The 18,276-nt window shown below is 36.1% G+C and overlaps 1 protein-coding gene across 5 annotated transcripts in view; it reads left to right on the top strand.

The window, feature by feature from the left end:
- The window catches only part of MAPK10 (mitogen-activated protein kinase 10), a 619,297-nt gene that overhangs the window by 514,097 nt on the left and 86,924 nt on the right, over positions 1-18,276 (top strand). For all 5 annotated transcript variants that reach the window (XM_032633624.1, XM_032633626.1, XM_032633622.1 and 2 more), the window contains one exon: positions 16,798-16,927. In XM_032633624.1, coding sequence (XP_032489515.1) covers positions 16,798-16,927 — 130 coding nt within the window. The remainder of the gene's footprint in view (positions 1-16,797; positions 16,928-18,276) is intronic.

Here is an 18,276-nt window from a genome sequence, read left to right as displayed (position 1 = left end):
CACAGCTTCCTCCCACTGGTGCAGTTCCCGTCCCCATTCTTTTGTCTCTGTTTTTCCTTTTTTCTTTTGCCCTACCCATGTACGTGGGGGAGTTTCTTGCCTTTTGGGAGGTCTGAGGTCTTCTGCCAGTGTTCAGTAGGTGTTCTGTAGGAGTTGTTCCACGTGTACATGTATTTCTGATGTATTTGTGGGGAGGAAGGTGATCTCTGCATCTTACTCTCCCGCCATCTTGAAGCTCCTCCTCCTCATTGTGGTTTTGATTTGCATTTCCCTGATGATTAGTGATGTTGAACATCTTCCATGTGTCTGTTTCCCATCTGCATACCTTCTTTGGAAAAATGTCTGTTTAGGTTCTCTGCCCACTTTTTAATCAAGTTGTTTGTGGTACTTCTTGGTTTTGGTTTTGTTTGTTTTTTTGTTTTTGATGTTGAGTTGTATGGATTCTTTGCATATTTTGAATATGAACCTTTTATCAGATATATCATTTCCAAATTTCTTCAAAACTTACCTTTTAATATTGAGAGTTTAGAAAGTATTTTTCAGCTTCACAATTCATATACATGTTTAGAATTGTTGTCAAGTTTTGGAAAAACTCTAGTTTCTTTTATATATGGGCTGTAATGGTTGAAAAAGTTGTTTACAGACTATCTTCTGGCTTCAGATATTTCAAATATTGTTTCTCCACCACCATCTACATACCTGCATACTTCCAGTGTCAGGCAGTACTCACGTTGTGATATAATTTCTGGTCCTGCCACTTCCTGTTACAACACTGGGCACCAGGTGAATGTGCCCAGAGGTTGCAGTATTCTTAGCATGCATGTCTAATCCCTGAAAATTGCAATAATTTAAGTATATAAATGACTGTGAAGCCTATAGTAACCCACTGAACCAAAATAAATTTATTCTTAACTTAATTTCCCCTTAGTCAGGTCCCGAAATGTCTGCAACCACTCTGATTCTACCTTTTAAAAGGGGAGGTTGATGGAAGAGCAGGTGGAGAAAAAAGAGATAGTGGTCTTAACTCTTGAAAATTGAAGTATAAAATGCATGTGACTTGCTCTTTTAAAACATAATATTTGTAAATTAAAGGAACTGGAGTCGATTGAGATCAGAAATATTAGAAGCAAATTTTTGTTGAACAATATGACAAAATTTATCAGGTTGACTTCATAGTCTTGAACATGTCTTTTTTATGACTATCACAGTCAATCTATAGTTTCAAAAGCCATGTTAGCTGTTAATCTTCAATAAGATAAATACGTTTGCCTAGGTGCACTTCCCAATACAAAAAAAATGTGTTCTGTTTGAGTTTTCTTTTCAACAGTCAACAAAGTGCAATATAAAATCATTGCAAGAATAACTTCTATACTATTCAATACTTTAACTCAACAGGCAGTGGCAATAAAATTACAGAAGAACTGTATCCAAGTTTTATCCAAGTATGAAGGATTACATAAATTGCTTATTAGCTCATTATTGAGACCTTTATGGACTAGAATAGTATCTTATCATCTGACTAAAGGCAGAACAAAAATGAGGTGACCACTGGAATTAAGTTCTAGGTTGGTATTTCATTGAGTTCATATTTGGTAAACCCTTTCTAATCTGGTACGCTCCAGTTTATTTCACTACTCTTATTAAATATTGTTGGCTGTGTTTTCCAAGTCAGTATTTCAAATTCTTATTTTACAATTTAAATATGATATTTTGATAGTGTCAGCATTCATGTAAAATGCTATTTGCATTGTCTCATAAACAACAATTTAAAAAAATTTCGTAGCAAAGAGAACGTTTTTGAACATTAACATTTTACAGCAGTTACTGACTTATAAACAGGATTTATGCTGAAACAATTGACTAATTGCATTTCTGGCACAACATGCCAGAAACTCATGGGACCTCTTTTTTATTTTTTTTCCTTTCTTATTTTCTACCTTGAAACTGCAATAAAGCTATAGTTTATGATATAAACTGGGGGGAAATTATAGTTCTTGTTTTAAAAATACAACAATTAATACAGATGCTAAGATAAGTCCCTAGCTAAGTACGTATTTCCCTAACTGTCCTTTTCAAAACTGATATATTAGTTTTGACATGCAATTTGGGTTTTATTAAATCCTCAAATTCAATGCCACATTCTGTGGTGATAATTCTCCATGTTTACTTTTTTCAAACTTTCTGTATGCCTGTTAGCTAGATAATAAAAACATAACAAGCAAAACTACCCACAAGATCTAGTTTATATATGTTTTCAATGATCAAAATGAAGCTAAATTAACTACCTCAACTGAAATTTTTGTTTCTAGAATGAGTGATACATTTGATACTAGCACCCTCTTTCCAATTCCACAAGGACCTACAATCTACAATCTTCTATCATTTCTCTGTTCCTGACCACCCTCATGTACTCATTTTCCTCCTTACACAGCCTAGATATTGTGTCTCTTATTATAATCTATCCCATACATAAACTCTCAGCTATCTTCTCCTCTCTTTCTGCCTGGCAAAACTCAAATGCTGGTTAAATCTAACTCCTCTCCACTAAGACAGATGAACGTGGCTGGAGAAAAACATTTAGTCACGTTGACTGTGTGCTCCTAAATTCAAGACCAAAAGATTAAGTGGGCCTTTATTACTGCCCAGAAACTCTAGTCCCTTACATTTCTACCATCCTTGGTGACAATTTTATCCCTTCACTCCGCCCTCAAAACTCTAAAAACCTTTCCCCCATCCTTCTCTCAGCTGATGATCTTGCTTCCCATTTCACTGCAAAACTAAAAGCCAACAGAAATGAACAAGTTCTTCACCACCACCAAATCTCTACCGATGTACTGGCATCTGAACCCGTTTAGGCTACTTTTCTGGCTGATGCTGTGCAATGTTTTATCCTGTATAAACTGATCCCTGCACTTGCAACTATATCCCACACTATTTTATCACCTCTAGCAATTATCCTCTTTGCCATCCTCAATATTTCCTTAAAACTAGACTTTTCCATTAGTGACTAGTATTTCCTTTCTCATTTTTGAGCTAATATTTTCAGTTCATATTTTATTCCTGTATTAGGTAGTCTCCCAGTATGTCATAGGTCTTTGAGTACAAGAAACTAAACTTATTCTTTTTTGTATATATCACAATACATATTAGCAAGTTTTTGCTTAATTATGTGACATGATATAGTAAAATTTAACCTTCTTCTATGAAGGTTTTTGCTTTATCCAAATAAATATATTCAGTAAGTAAAAATAGAGACATGATAGAAGACCAGTGAATTTTTGTTTAGTGAAAAAAGAGATAGCCATGAAACAGTCTTAAATGAACTTGATTTTCAAAACTGAGTATTAGTTCAAATTAAAAAGAAATGTTAACAATCGAATTCCATTTCCTTATAGTGTTTAGCCAAAGGACAAAGAGAGGGATTATTTTTATTATCCTAGAGGACATAGAATTTGTGTTCATATGCTTTCATCTATATATTAATTATGGTGCCCCAGAATAGATGATTAATAAAAATACATATGCATGTGTGCATGTGTGCATACACACATATGCACACATGCATACATACATACACAATGCTTTAATCTTTACCAGTGACACAGAAAGAACTTTTGTGAGAAGAGAATTTTTGTTATTATTGTTATTTTGTTTTGTTATTGAGTTTTGTACATTCTGACCTTTCTCTAAACTCAGACTGCATCACAGAAGAGTACATAAATAAATCTCTTTTCCATTTTGGTGCTTATGAGTGTTGGGTGCCTTGGGTTCCTAAATTGAGCACACATAAAACCACAAAAGCAGGATGCAGTGGGAGGGCTGTTAATACCAGCTTGTCAGGAAACCCATTTGGGGGTCAGTAAACAGGTTGTTAACAATACAAACCAACAGGAAAAAGATGGAGAGCACAAAAGGCAGGCATGCATTTGGGAGTAAAATCAATAATTGTATTTGATAGGTGTGGTTCTTTTTACATAGTTGTGCAAAGAAATTCCAATGTATAGTCTCAAAGTGCCAATTTTCTATCACTGTTTAAAATTCTTAGGAAGACAGCTTTTGTGAGAAGGATACTATATAGACTAAACTTTTGCTGAACAATCATCATGTTAGTTTAAAACAAACAAAAAACAACTAACACCTGCAGAATTTACCAGCCATTTATCTGGTTTTACCATGTTTCTCAAAGAAATTATCTAACAAAAAATTTTGTGATTTTTTTAATGCTTTAATGTATTTCCTGGAAGCTCAATTTTTGTTTCTTTTATAAATATAAGGAGTAAAACTATAAATGGTGAGCATTCTATCTCCAGATCACTCATGTACTAATTGTCTCATGAGCAAGTTATTGAACCACTCTGTGCCTCAGTTTTCCTTAGCTCTACTAGTTCGCCAATTTTCTGTAGAAATACAGCAAGTTAGCTAATATCTGTCCAGACAATAAGTGCAAAATTTAGTTATTATCATGAAGTGATTTTTCTATTATCAATTCTTTCAATTTTGTAAATAAATATTATTTAACTATTTGTTGAATGTATAAGTGAATGAAGAAGAATTAACTGTGAAATAAGAATCAGAAAGGCTGCCATCTTAGTGGAATGGCTTGCAAATATTTGTAGTTTTGGATTTAATAATAGGGATAATAAAGAAAATGTAAACAATTCTAATAATAAAAACTGGAGGAAAATTAGGAGATTTCACACTGTCCCAGTCATATGATATCAGTTACATTTAAATTTTTCAGATGTGTGCTATACTCCTATATATTTATAATAAAGATGTCAAACTTTTATTTTGAAATAATTTTAAACTTGTGGAAAAGTTGCAAGAATAGTAAAAATAACTATAACAAGATCATAATAATACTTATTTCATATGATTTTAATGAGGATCAAATGAGTTAGTATATGGAAACTATTAAGAACTTTAGAAGCAAATGAATTCAGAGGAAAAAACTGCTGGAACTAATAAATACTGGTCATTATTATTAAGCTTCAGTTTTTTGGGGTTTTTTAAACATCTTTATTGGAGTATAATTGTTCTACAATGGTGTGATAGCCTCTGCTTTATAACAAAGTAAATCAGTTATACATATACATATATCCCCATATCCCGTCCCTCTTGCGTCTCCCTCCCACCCTCCCTATCCCACCTCTCTAGGTGGTCACAAACCACTGAGCTGATCTCCCTGTGCTATGCGGCTGCTTCCCACTAGCTATCTATTTTACGTTTGGTAGTGTATATATGTCCATGCCACTCTCTCACTTTGTCACATAAGCTTCAGTTTTGTCACCTGAACAATGGCGTTACTAAGAGTGCTATCTTATAAGATTATTGCATGTATAAAACTTAGCAACCCGGGGATTTTCCTGCCTAAGTTAATGACAACCTGTGCTATACAAATCATAAAACTTCTTGTTGGAAGAAACCCAATCCCAGTTTCTATGATTACTTGAATAATACCACAATAAAATAAAAATTGCCTATGCATAATCTTTTTTTGACTTAGAGTTAACAATTATATCAAATCTTCACATTTTGGGTTTACCTAGGCTTCACATCAGTAGCTATCAATATGAGGATGAATCTAGTTGATCTTTCCTAAAGTGAATCTGGTAAATTATTTGCTATTAGGAAAATATTTACTGGTGGATGAAGCTACAGTCATATTATTGTTGTCTAGAAATGCTAATAAAATTTTGGTGAAAAGAAAACAGCCTATTTGTTAATCTCCCACTTTTCAAACTGGAGCTTTTGTGCTTCAGGGTAAGGGCTGGACAGGGAAGGGTGCTGGTGCAGCATGCCAGGGACACTCAAACCCCATGATAAATATGGCAGGTGTGCCTGGAACTCAAATTTCATGTGAAGACTGAGGTATTGATGGGGAAATGAAATTTTATATTAAAACAAATATAGATATATATGGGATTAAATTTTTACATGAATTTTAAAGATGAAGCATATGACTTCAACAATATGCGATTTGACTCATGTTTGTACAAATCTTAGACCTATAATTCACTTTGCTCTACCATTAGGAGTATTACGATCACTGATTAGTTTACTTGTTTAAAAAATACTTATTTAGGGCCAACTATATGCCAGGCACTGTACTACACTGTCAATGTAAGTAAAGGTGAGTGAGTCTCATTGCCGCATTATTTACAATAGCTAAGACATGAAGACAACCTCAGAGCCTATCGATTTTATAAAATATTCCATTTTATATAATGGAATATTATTCAGCCCTAAAAAGAAGGGATTCCTGCCATTTGTGTCAACATATATGGACCTTGAGGGCATTAAGCTAAGTGAAATAAGTCAGAGAAAGACAAATACTGTATAATCACACTTATATGTGGAATCTAAAAAAAAATTGAACTCATAAATACAGAAACAAATTGGTGGTTGCCAGAGATGGGGCTAGGAGTGGGAGGAGGGATGGGTGAAGGTGGTCAAAAAGTATAAACTTCCAGTTATAAGATAAATAAGTCCTGGGAATGTGATGCACAGCATGGTGACTATAGATAACAATACTGTGTTGTATATTTGAAAGTTGCTAAAAGAAGTTCTCATTATAAGAAAAATTTGTAACTAAGTGAGGTGATGAAATGAATGTTAACTAAACTTGTTGTAATGATTTTGCAATATATACATATATCACATAATTTTGTTGTGCACTTCAGACTAATACAATGTTATATGTCAGTTATATCTCAGTAAAACTGGGGGAACTATGCTGATCAGGACTCAGGTGGCTTCTGCCCTCATTGAACTTACAATCAAGCAGTGTGGCAGGTTTTTTTAAGTTAAGCTAACTTAATTTTTGTAACAACTTACGAGGTTCTATTAGTTATTTTATTAATGCCGTGTTACTTCAAGACATTTTCTTGATAGGTGCTAAAAATGAGCAGCATCCTCAGACACAAAATAATGTGCCAAGGCTAGCCCAATTTAGATATAATTAGACTCTATGAGGGTGGTGAGGTGCAGATTGTCGAGAAGCAAGAGTTAATGTTAGGAGACCATTTAAGGAAGAGTCTCTGCAGTACATGTAGCTCATGGTAGTGGAAATGGAGTTAGAGTTAAGTGGATTAATTTGAAAATTTACATTGGAAGTAAATGCAGACCTTCACGAATTCGATATGGGGAGGAGATGAGAAGAGAAGAGCAAGATGACTTCTATACCTGAGCAAATGATGTTTAAGAGAGAAACAGGTTGAGAGAGAAATCAGAGCTTTATTCAGTTATGGACATATTAATTTTCAGATAATTCTGAGACAGCCAATTAGGGGTGGTCAGTAGATAGCTGTATATGTGAGTCAGGAGCTTTGAGAAAGACATCTTAGCCAGATAATATCTTGGCATCTCAAGTAACACAGCATTAAGTTAAAATATGCTGCTTCGTTTATTTTGTCCTTAACTGATATAATGTCATTTTCCTAACATATTTAAAGCTCTGGACATAAACATCTAGCAATAGCAAATATAATTCCATGCAGCAAACATGTAGGGGATACAGAGCTAAATCCTTTAGGATTTTGATCATTAAGGATCACAACAACTTTGAGGATAGCAAAAAAGGTAATAAAAGACAATATATAATAAGTATACCATAATGATCATACAAATAAACTATTGCAGGTATAGAATTCAATTTCAAAAATATCAGCCCAAATATCAGAGTAAGGGAAGTGAACTAAAAAAAAAGATAAATAGTAGACAAAGAGGAACATAGCAGTAACAAAGGAAAGAAGCCCAGGGGCTGTAAATAATAGCTAATACACATTTTCAGAGGCAAGAGATGTTGGGGGTCATCCATTGTTAGCAGTGCTTCCCCAGTTGTCAGACTAAAGGAGGGCAATCATAAATCCAGAAATGCTGTGCTGGGGCGGGTGCGGAGGAAGAGAGAGCAGGCCCGTGGGCTGGGCAATGAAGCTTATTCTTGTCATAATTACATGTCCTGTGTGCAGGATCCATTTGAGATTCCTGTGCATCACTTAATGGATCTCATTAATTAGGCAGGTGTCAAGAAGCAGTACCAACCTCTGAGCCAAAGGAACATCTTCCTGTCTTTAGTTCCGTTAATTTTTGACATAGCACATTTTTACTACATGGCCAATTTGAGAGTTGTCATTTCAGAGTAGAGTTACTTGTACAAACAAAGATGATGTGTTCAATAAACTCCCACTCCTTAGCTAAGTCTGACATCATCCAGGTTCTGATACTCACCTAACATATATGCAGATTTATTAGGAAAATCGTAGTAAGATAAAACTATTAAATAGAAATCAGACTTTGAATTTTTTGCCAGGAAATGACCAAAGGTAAGAATGTAGCAATAACCCTGGAAGAGCAGTTCCTTGCTTCTGCCTCTTCCATCTTGTGGAAACAATGTGCAAAAACCTCTTGAACAAGAAAAGCACATCGGTAGCAGGGGATCATATCATTTATCTCTAAGTTGGGAAAATTTGACAATGAAAGGGCACACTAAAATACATTGGTGGGTGTCAAAATAGTGCTATTGAAATTTGTTTAAATTAATTAAAAGAATACAAATAGGGCTTCCCTGGTGGCGCAGTGGTTGAGAGTCCGCCTGCCGATGCAGGGGACACGGGTTCGTGCCCCGGTCTGGGAAGATCCCACATGCCGCGGAGCGGCTGGGCCCGTGAGCCATGGCCGCTGAGCCTGCGCGTCCGGAGCCTGTCCTCCGCAACGGGAGAGGCCACAACAGTGAGAGGCCCGCGTAACGCATAAAAAAAAAAAAAAAAAAGAATACAAATAAAATTAAAAATTTTAAATGTATTTATATAGATTACCTAAATATTAAAAAGTATAACATGAGACAAATGACTATTCTTCATATATCTTTATGTATTTTAATCAACTGAAACTTCCTAGTCCTGTTTGTAATACAGTTTCACTGGTATTTTTCTGAAGAAGACTTTTTTCAACGTGATTTTATTGTTTGATTTGTTCAGTTCCTTTCTTGCTTCAGTTCCTTCCACCACATTTCAGTGTGCTTTTATTTGCAAGTATTATTTGTTTATAATAGCTATTCCCTAAAATTTCAACAGTTGAAATATTGGGATGCTCCATTTACTGAATACTATGGTTAAAGATTTCTAAGTGATTTTGGGGGAAAAAAAGCATCTGAAATTTAGGACTTATTTATAAAAAGTTATTCCTCAATCAGAATTATAAGGGGTGCCAAGAAGTGCTAACTGCCTTGCTGAAGCATATTTATTTTTTGATTCAGCATAAGCTCTGTCTCCAAAATTTTGTGATAAAGTTATTCCAACCATGTATATATTCTATTTGAAAATCTTGGCACAAACACATTCTATTTTGATTTGTAGAATATTGCAGTTTGCTTGGTCTCAATGTGAATTATTTTTGCATCACAACCACTATACTATAGAAAATCAAACTATACTATAGTTTAGTATAGTTTCTACTATACTATAGAAAATCAAACTGTTATTGAAAAGTTCTGATTTTATATTTGAAGCATTTGATATAAAGCAGGTAAAATGATTTGGTAAAATGATATAAAGCAGACATAATTTAAATGCTTTCAAAATTATTTTTCTGCTAATGGAGGCAACACATTAACAAGCTGTTGCTTAACTTTTTGTGCATATCCAAAAAAAAATACCCCTTGGGGTAGAAAATAAGCAAAATTAATTTAGAAGAACAGTCATTTGATCTAAATGAAAAGTCATGGTTTAAATGCATTTTTTGTAGGTGCATGTGTTAAATTATCATCCTTGGAAACAGTCTTCTTAAAATAATTACTAATTTTGAAATAGATACTGATGTTCCTTTAGGAGAATTATTTTCTGGTTTTCATTAGTCATGCCCAAGAAAACATGAGAAATAGTATAGCATACTATTACTATTATATATATATATACTATATATACCATATTACTATAGTATACTATACTATATATAACATATATACTATATATACACTATATTACTATATATATACTATATCTATATAGCATATAGTATTTTAATTAAATATGCAGTCTCAATTTTGTTTATTTTTGTCAAAAGGGTTTATTGCAAAGTTAAAAAAGCGTTACTAAACACTAAAAAGTAAATAATTATAGATTTATACCACACAAATGGCAAAATCAGTGTAGCAAGAATATTCTGACTATTCTCTATATCCTCACTATATGCTTTATAGCAGGCTGACCAGCCTCTGTACCCTCACATATTTCATATCAAGCTAAACTCTAATTTCCCAAGTTTACTACTTAGCCTATCAAATAGCAGCCTGGCAGCTTTGCGGATTTTGTAGTTTAAATCATGAGCTGGATCATACATGGGTGGTGCACTGAATGGTCACTAAGGGCAGCAGGGTGACCGTGAGACAACTTGTCACAAAGATACAAGAAGATCAACAGAGGCAGCACTTGCATGCACGCTATCACTCCATCTCACTGAGATGAAGAAGTACGTCTTTGGGAGCCTTCAATTCTTCACTAGTGCCATCAACCTGATTTCCAAGAATATGGTTGCCTTATGCTTAGGGTAACCATCTTCTTTACTTTCATCTATTTTCTGTGGTGATGAGTTTGTTTAGCTAGTCCCACATTCATTATCCATGGTAAATCTTTGTGTGATCTCCCCCATCACTAGTTTGCTGAAGGGCTGTAAAGTACTAATTCAATTTCTAGTGTTTGGAAGAGCTGCTGCTTTTGGTGCTGTCTTTCAGGGCTTGGCTTCTGAGCCCCTTGCTACCCCTGCTTCAACTCTGTTGTCCATAAATTGCGAAGTGGTGTTGATTAGAATCTATATAACTAGGCTTGGTCATCTAGGTTAGTTTGCTGCATAGGTGAAATGGCTTTCTTGGTGTTGAGCTCTGAGCCCAGCCACCTTCATCCACAATGGGACCCTGCCTTTTGCTTAGAAAAAGATTCAGGCGAACTCCACAGCTTATTGCTGTATTTGGTCATGAGTTACTGCTTGTCAAATATTGCATTCCCCAGAAAATACACTTTGAGATGGTATCGTATGCAGGAGATTTATTAGGGAGTGTTTTGGGGGTTTACAGCTGTGGAAAGGAAGGGAAGGAAGCAAAGTCAGAAGTTCAGCCGCAATGAAATCTCACTGGATGCCTCAGCTGACCCTTTTTGGAATTTTGAAGAGAGAATGAGCCTTCCTAGCTGTCCTGAGTTGGGGTGAGGTGGCCAGGCTTTCATAATCCCAGATTTATTAGTCGCTGATTGAAGGCTGCCCAAGAAGAGAGTGTAACTTCAGTTAGGCAGCTCTTTTCAGCTGAGGTTATAACCATAGGGGACGAAGAGCTGAGAGGCTGTGTGCCAGCAGCATTCCCAGCAGCTGGGATAAAAAGTCCTTTATTCCTGAAGGGGAATCTTAGCAGTGCATCACAGCACCTACACTTCCCTTTGATGCACTAATGGATTTCTGTTATTGGCTGTTTTTTCAACATGCTTAGAAACAATTTGCAGAAAATCAGAAGCCAAAAGTGCCTAGGGCCCATGAGAGTTATAATGTATTCCTGAAACTGGGATATGCCTACTTCTAGACTTTCCATTGTATGATATAATGAAGATCTTTAATATTTAAGCCACTATTAGTCATCGTTCTATTACTTGTAATCAAAAGTATCTCTAACAAAATATAACCAAATTGATATAGCCAAGCAATTCAATGACAAATTAATCCAAAAAATCAACTGTTGACTTTTGATATGGGGATTAAGGAAGGCCTCTACTGAGGAGATGATATTTAGGCTGAAACCTGAATTACAAGATGGAGTCAGGCAAGTGAGGATGTGGGAAGAGCATTCCTGGCAGAAGGAACAATGCAAAAGCCTTGAGGCAGAAGTGATTTTGCAGGTTGGCCAACATGTTTCTCTGTGGTGGAATCAGTGTCTTGATAGAATGTCTAGGGACTATAATGTTTGGGCATGAAAATGAGATATTTGAGGGCATGAGGTAGAGATTTTTTGATAGTTTTCAATTAAAGTCCAGGCCTTTGGTAAAGGTCAAAGTGAGAATATGGGAACATGGGAAAAGAACAGTGAAGGGTGCAGCGTATATTCCAGGACAGAATTTGGCTTGCCCAGCTATGGCTTAAGATGTTTAAGGTGCTCCAATGATAAGGTTTTTTAATTTTTATTTTTTAAGACATAAAGTTCTTCTCACAATTCCTAGAGATTTTTTAGTTAATTTTTTGCCAACAAGCATGTTAATATTGATCAAGAACATTTAAAATGTGATAGGGAAGGGGAATAAGAAAAAATATCAAATAAATAATTACGACTTAGGAAGAAGAAAACTTTGCAACGGGTTGTCTGCAATTTCCAGAAGGAAAAAAAATCAAAACAACTGATTTTATGTTGAGAGTAAGACTTGCCTACAGGGATGTGTGTGTGTGTGTGTTTATATAAATACATTCAAGGAGGTAAACATAGCTTTATTGCATCATAAAACTGGATTAAATGACAGGAGCATAACAAAAGAAGGCTGTATCTTTCTTTCATGAATAAACCTGATAGATGTGGAAGTGAGTATGTTAAGAAATTGCTAGAAAATTTTCAGCAGAATTGCTGGAAAGTTGCTAGAAGTTGCTGAAAAACCTTCATAAAGATGTATCTCTTTTTTTACTGGCATGAAGGAAAAAAAAGAAAAGCCACTGAAAGAAATAAAATAAAATTCTATAGTCCAAGATTCAAAGAAAGAAGGACTTCAGAGTAACAAAAAACTTTCAGACATTAATTTGTGACTATGCAGCAACCAGTGATTCCAATTTGCAGATGTATTTGCTAAACTGCTGCCAGTAATCACTGAGGAATTACAGAAAATGGGAAAGATTATAGTGTCAGCCAGGGTTCATGGTAGGAGGCAGAAACATTATAAGTAGGCAAAGATTTAATACAGTAAATTGGGTGCTTGCAAATCATTGGAAGGCCTGGAGAAGTGAACTCTAGTCTGGGCTTCCTGGAAGGACTCCCAGACATGAGAGAGATGAATCACCATGGGAGCCCCAACCTCTGAGAGTATCCTAAAAAAACTGAACTTCTGGAATATATGATTGTAACCGAGATTTGAAAATCACAGAGCTGGAACTGTACACTCATTGTTACCATCATCACTACTCCATCATGCTGGTGACTGGGCTCTGGAGACCACTGTTGCCTCTGCTTCAAACCATCTTCTCTCCCAGGATTCTGGAAAAGGACATGAATCACTGCTTCAGAAGAAAATTTCACATCTTCCTGAGACTGTGCTTGATAACTAAGAAATGTTAGAAGATGACACCCTCACTTTTGCCTTGCAAATCTCCCACGGTTGCATCTGCCTGGCAGGACCATATTGGAACCCAGAATACTAGCTGCAAAAGCATCTAGGAATTGTATGTGTGTCTCTCAAGTCTCTTCAGTACAGGAAGGCATGATACAAGGGAGTAAATGGGCCAAACCACCATATTCCGAACAACTGTAGATAGACGAACGTTATTTCTTTAGAAGGAAGGAGGTTATAATAGACACCTACTGAACTTGATATTGGTCCTAGTATTGGTTAGAAATGATACACTGTGAGTCATTAAGAAAGCATGTAGTGATGACTGGGAATAGGGGTTTCATTAAAAACAAATCACACCAAATAGCTTATTAAAGTGGTAGGTAATAGAACTGTATGGTTATATGTGTCTGGATTTTAACAAGGCTTTTGTCCCAGACTTTTATAACATAGGACAAACTTGTGAAATGTGCTCAGGATAGTGGTATAGTTGAATGGATCTGTAATTAGTAGAAAGATTAAAAACTGCTGATTAGTAGATACATGTCCAATTACAGCAGATAAATATCAAAAAATTATATATATATATATATATATATATATATATATTTTATCCTGCCCTGCATTACACAATGACTCCAGCAAGGACATTGACTTTAAAAATAGTAATAGTCATTATTTATTGAGTGCACACTCTAGGCAAGGGGCTGTAGATACATTACTACCTCATTTACTCCTTATAAAAATCTTGTCAGGTTATTACCTCCATTTTTAAGCATGTGGAAACTGATGCCAGAAAGTGTAAGTGGCTTGCTCATAGCTTCACGTCTAGTAAGCAGTAGTGCTGAGATTCAGACCTAGAATTTCTTCAAGAAAGAGGTACCAGAGGAAGAGAGAACATCACAACATTTCTAGGAGAGATTGGCCAGAACCTGCCAAGATCCCCAGAGGGCAGCATTTTCTCAGTCATTCCACATGGGCCTACTGTCTCCAGGATCTGTTCAGTATCTCAGGGACTCAAACTCACATCGACAAGACTCACTAAAAGCTCACACACGAAACCAGATTCCGATTTATTAAATTACAAGACATGCAGTAGTCAAGCTAACCAAATATGGGCATAATACTTATATGCAGAATTCTGAAGGAGAGCCTCATGAGTAGAATTTTGACTGCAGAGGATAGAATCAGACTAAAGAGACACAGATCAGATTGCTAACTGGCTGTAGCCTCTGACAGTCACAGTAGGGATTTCCACCTGGCTGACTGGATCCCTGGACCTACCTGAGAGCACACTTTCTTATTTCACCAGGCAGTACCAGAATTTACCTCTCTGACTCCTTCCTAGGCCCACATGACTAATTGCTGTTCTTTCTTTAGATATTTTAATGACTTCACCTAAGTTGTTTTGGCTTAAAATTTAGTCTTTCTCTTTAAGGTGACTGTTCTGATCACTTTCCTGTTGACACAATTTCTTAGCTTCAGAAAGCAAGTTTAATTCCTGTATTTCCAAATTAACTGTTGCCCTTGTACACTACCTATAAGATGTATGCCCATTTGACTCTTGTGCTGACATTGATAGGTTAACAAGAACAGAACAAACACAAGAATAGAAGTATCAGTGCTAAAATACAGAGTTGAATAGCAGCACAAGTTTTTAAAAAGACAGTATTTCTAATTAGCATTGGTTCACTGTGAATCAATAGTGCGTGATGCGTTTATCAAGGAAACCAGGACAGACTTAGCTGTATTAACTGTGTCAACAGAATGAATGAGCAAGTGAATGAATGAAAGAGTTGGTAGCCTTTCCCTAGTCTTCACTGACACTCCATGCTTAGAGTAACAATGGCATTTTCAGAGGACTTCAACAGACTGTAATATATTCAGAGGAAGCTGACCAGATGGTACTAGGACTTGAAATCACACTCTGACAAATGGTGGTAGGACCATTTAGCTTAAGAAAGAAAAGACCTAGGGGGGGAATAAGAAAAGCAAAGAGTTATTGAGTGCTTACTGAGTGCTTATAGAGTAGGCCAGACATTGTGCAAGGTCCTTTAATAGATTTCAAACATTACGGGCTTGTCATGATGTAAAGGGAATACTTTATTTTGAGTTGCCCTGGAAGGCAGGGCTGACAGTAGTTAGTAGAAATCACAGAGAGACAACTCTGTTTATTAGAATGATGACATTTCTAACTCTAAGAGCTTTCCAACAACAGAATGAGCTGGCTTTATGTAAAGGGGTCCATGTTTTTGAAGATGCTCAAGCAGAAACTGGTCAAAATTTGATGGAGGTGTTTTGGAGAGGAATAAGTATTAAATGGAGGCATGGACCAGATGAACTCTAAGACTTTGTCCAAACTTCTCTTGTGAGTCTATTTGCAATACAGCGAACCTCTTATTTATCTTTTAGTTTAGTGGCATGAGCCCTAAATGGTTAATGTCACTTCCAATTCAATAGATCAATAGGATATTGATTGCTCCCTTCTTTCCTAGCAACGAAAACAAAGTCCAGGACAACCCAAATTTGCAGAGATGGAAAAAACTTTGTGAGCGGGTTCATTAGGTATAATATTTAGCAAAAAGAGATTCACTTCCTCATTTGATCCTTAAACCCATGTATTCTGAGTATGGCAGAAACATAAAGCATGGTAACTTCTTCTCAAATGTCTTGAAAGCTTCAAATGTTAGTAGCATTCATTTCTGTCTTTGTATTTAAATGTAATGATTTATGCTTCTGAAACCCTGTCTGACTGCATTCCTTATTTCAAGCTTTGTTATTGTTAATGAGTGCACTTTGAGCATCAGCCCACCTGTGCATTCATGGCAATTGGTGTCATACCTTAAGAACTGGTCCTGTGGGGGCTTCCCTGGTGGTGCAGTGGTTGAGAGTCCGCCTGCCGATGCAGGGGACACGGGTTCGTGCCCCGGTCCGGGAAGATCCCACATGCCGCGGAGCGGCTAGGCCCATGAGCCATGGCCGCTGAGCCTGTGCGTCCGGAGCCTGTGCTCCACAATGGGAGAGGCCACAACAGTGAGACGCCTGCATACCGCAAAAAAAAAAAAACAAAAAACAAAAAACAAAAAACTTGTCCTGTGAGTGGGGAAAGAATGAATGTCCACTGAAAATGATCAAAGAACAATAAAATTTTACAGCTAAATATCACATATTAGTGGATGAGAAATTCAAGCCCAGAGAGATTAAATGACTTGCCACAGTCGCATGGCCAGTGGGAAAGTTGAGCACTTTTCTTTCTTTTGTCCCAGACTCACTGATGCAATTACATGCTGTTTTCTTGGCTAGATACTCTTTTTCTTTTCCTAGCAAGTAGAATGTTTCTATACTAGTCACTCTTATGTCTTTATTTACAGCCTGATTGACATGTGGCTTGAGAAGCAGGTATTTGAGTAGGATTCCAAACTAGTATTTTCCTTATCTGTATCTTTAGTTTGGTAGGCGGGAATTCTAAGGGCTCCTTTGTTCTTAATTCTGGATTGCTCTTGGGTCTCTGCAGTGCTGCGTATGATGCTGCTCTTGACAGAAATGTGGCCATTAAGAAGCTCAGCAGACCCTTTCAGAACCAAACGCATGCCAAGAGAGCTTACCGGGAGCTGGTCCTCATGAAGTGTGTGAACCATAAAAACGTGAGTTCTTATTTTAAAGCTCTTGTGGTAGGGGGTGGTGAGATTGGGGAAAGAAGATCAATATGCCAACTTGAGTAGGAAAAGCTTTCTTTTCTTTGCAATTTCTGCCCCTTAAGATTGTTTATCCTGCCCATATGCTACATTTGCTTTCATTGTGCTCATGGTAGCTTTCTTCTTAAAAATCATCTGAAAATCATATGGCATGGAGGGGATGAATCTGATAGATATTTCCCTGTTAAGAAATTAACCATATTTGGTTATCTTGCTCCAAATTAACCAGAGAACTTCATGCATTTCCAAAATAAATTTAAATAAAAACACCCAAACAAACCAAAACCAAACCCAAAATATCTTAAAGAACAATATGCTATGTTTCTTTATAAAAATTTAAATTTAATTATTAACAGGTGAAGATTTTTATCTCCTTTTACTTTTAGCTATAGTCTGGCAGTGTCCTCCAACTGTTCAGTGTACACACTGTGCTTTGGCACCTTGCTTTTTGTAGGGTTGGGCAAACGTGCAGGGACATATCTGCAGTGTACTTCAGAACAGGCTTCTCAAGAACATTTCACATTGGAACTCAGTAGGGAACACCATTACAGGGCTTTCTTCACTTCAGAATATAATCTTCTTCAAACACTGGCAAAGGCCTCTAGAATTCTTTCTGTGCTCCTGTTCTTCTTAGTAAGGATAAATGGGCGATAATTCTTATTTTAATAAAGACAATTAATAAATAAATTATAATAAATATTTTATATATAATTTATTACATACAAACATATAATAAAAATAAATTATTATAAAACTATAATAACTCCTTATAAAGTTTTTCTTGAGTATGAAAATCACAGAATACATGAAATTATCAGTGAAGTTTTATAAACAGGTGAATTTGTCATAAGGTACTAAGTAGAAGCAAATGTATGAGTGTTTATTTGAAAAATATTTAAAATAAAAATATGTGGATTTAGGCCCAATGACAGTGTTTCTTTTTCCTCCTATTACTCTACTCCAATGACTTTTTAGTTCAGTCATTTGACAGTTAAATGAATACAGTGTTCCAGGTATAGATCTAGATGCTGTAGGTGCTAAACATACAGCAGTGAAGATAAGAGAGACAAATCCCTGCCCATGCGATGCTCATGTTCTTACTGGGAAGAGAAAGGCAGTCTACAAAATAGGTAGGTCAATGTTTAGAATGTCAGATAGTAATAAGTGCTACCAAGGAAAACAAAACGAAGAAGAAAGATAAAAAATACTAGTCAGTGCAGAGTGGGTAGGGTTACTCTTTTAAATAGGTTTAGCAGGAAAGGCCTCACTCAGAAAGAGAAATTTTATGAAGTATGTAC

Source organism: Phocoena sinus, chromosome 5 (genome assembly GCF_008692025.1).
Source record: "Phocoena sinus isolate mPhoSin1 chromosome 5, mPhoSin1.pri, whole genome shotgun sequence".
Classification (NCBI taxonomy): Eukaryota; Metazoa; Chordata; class Mammalia; order Artiodactyla; family Phocoenidae; genus Phocoena; species Phocoena sinus.
This window is presented reverse-complemented; position numbering and strand designations above follow the sequence as displayed.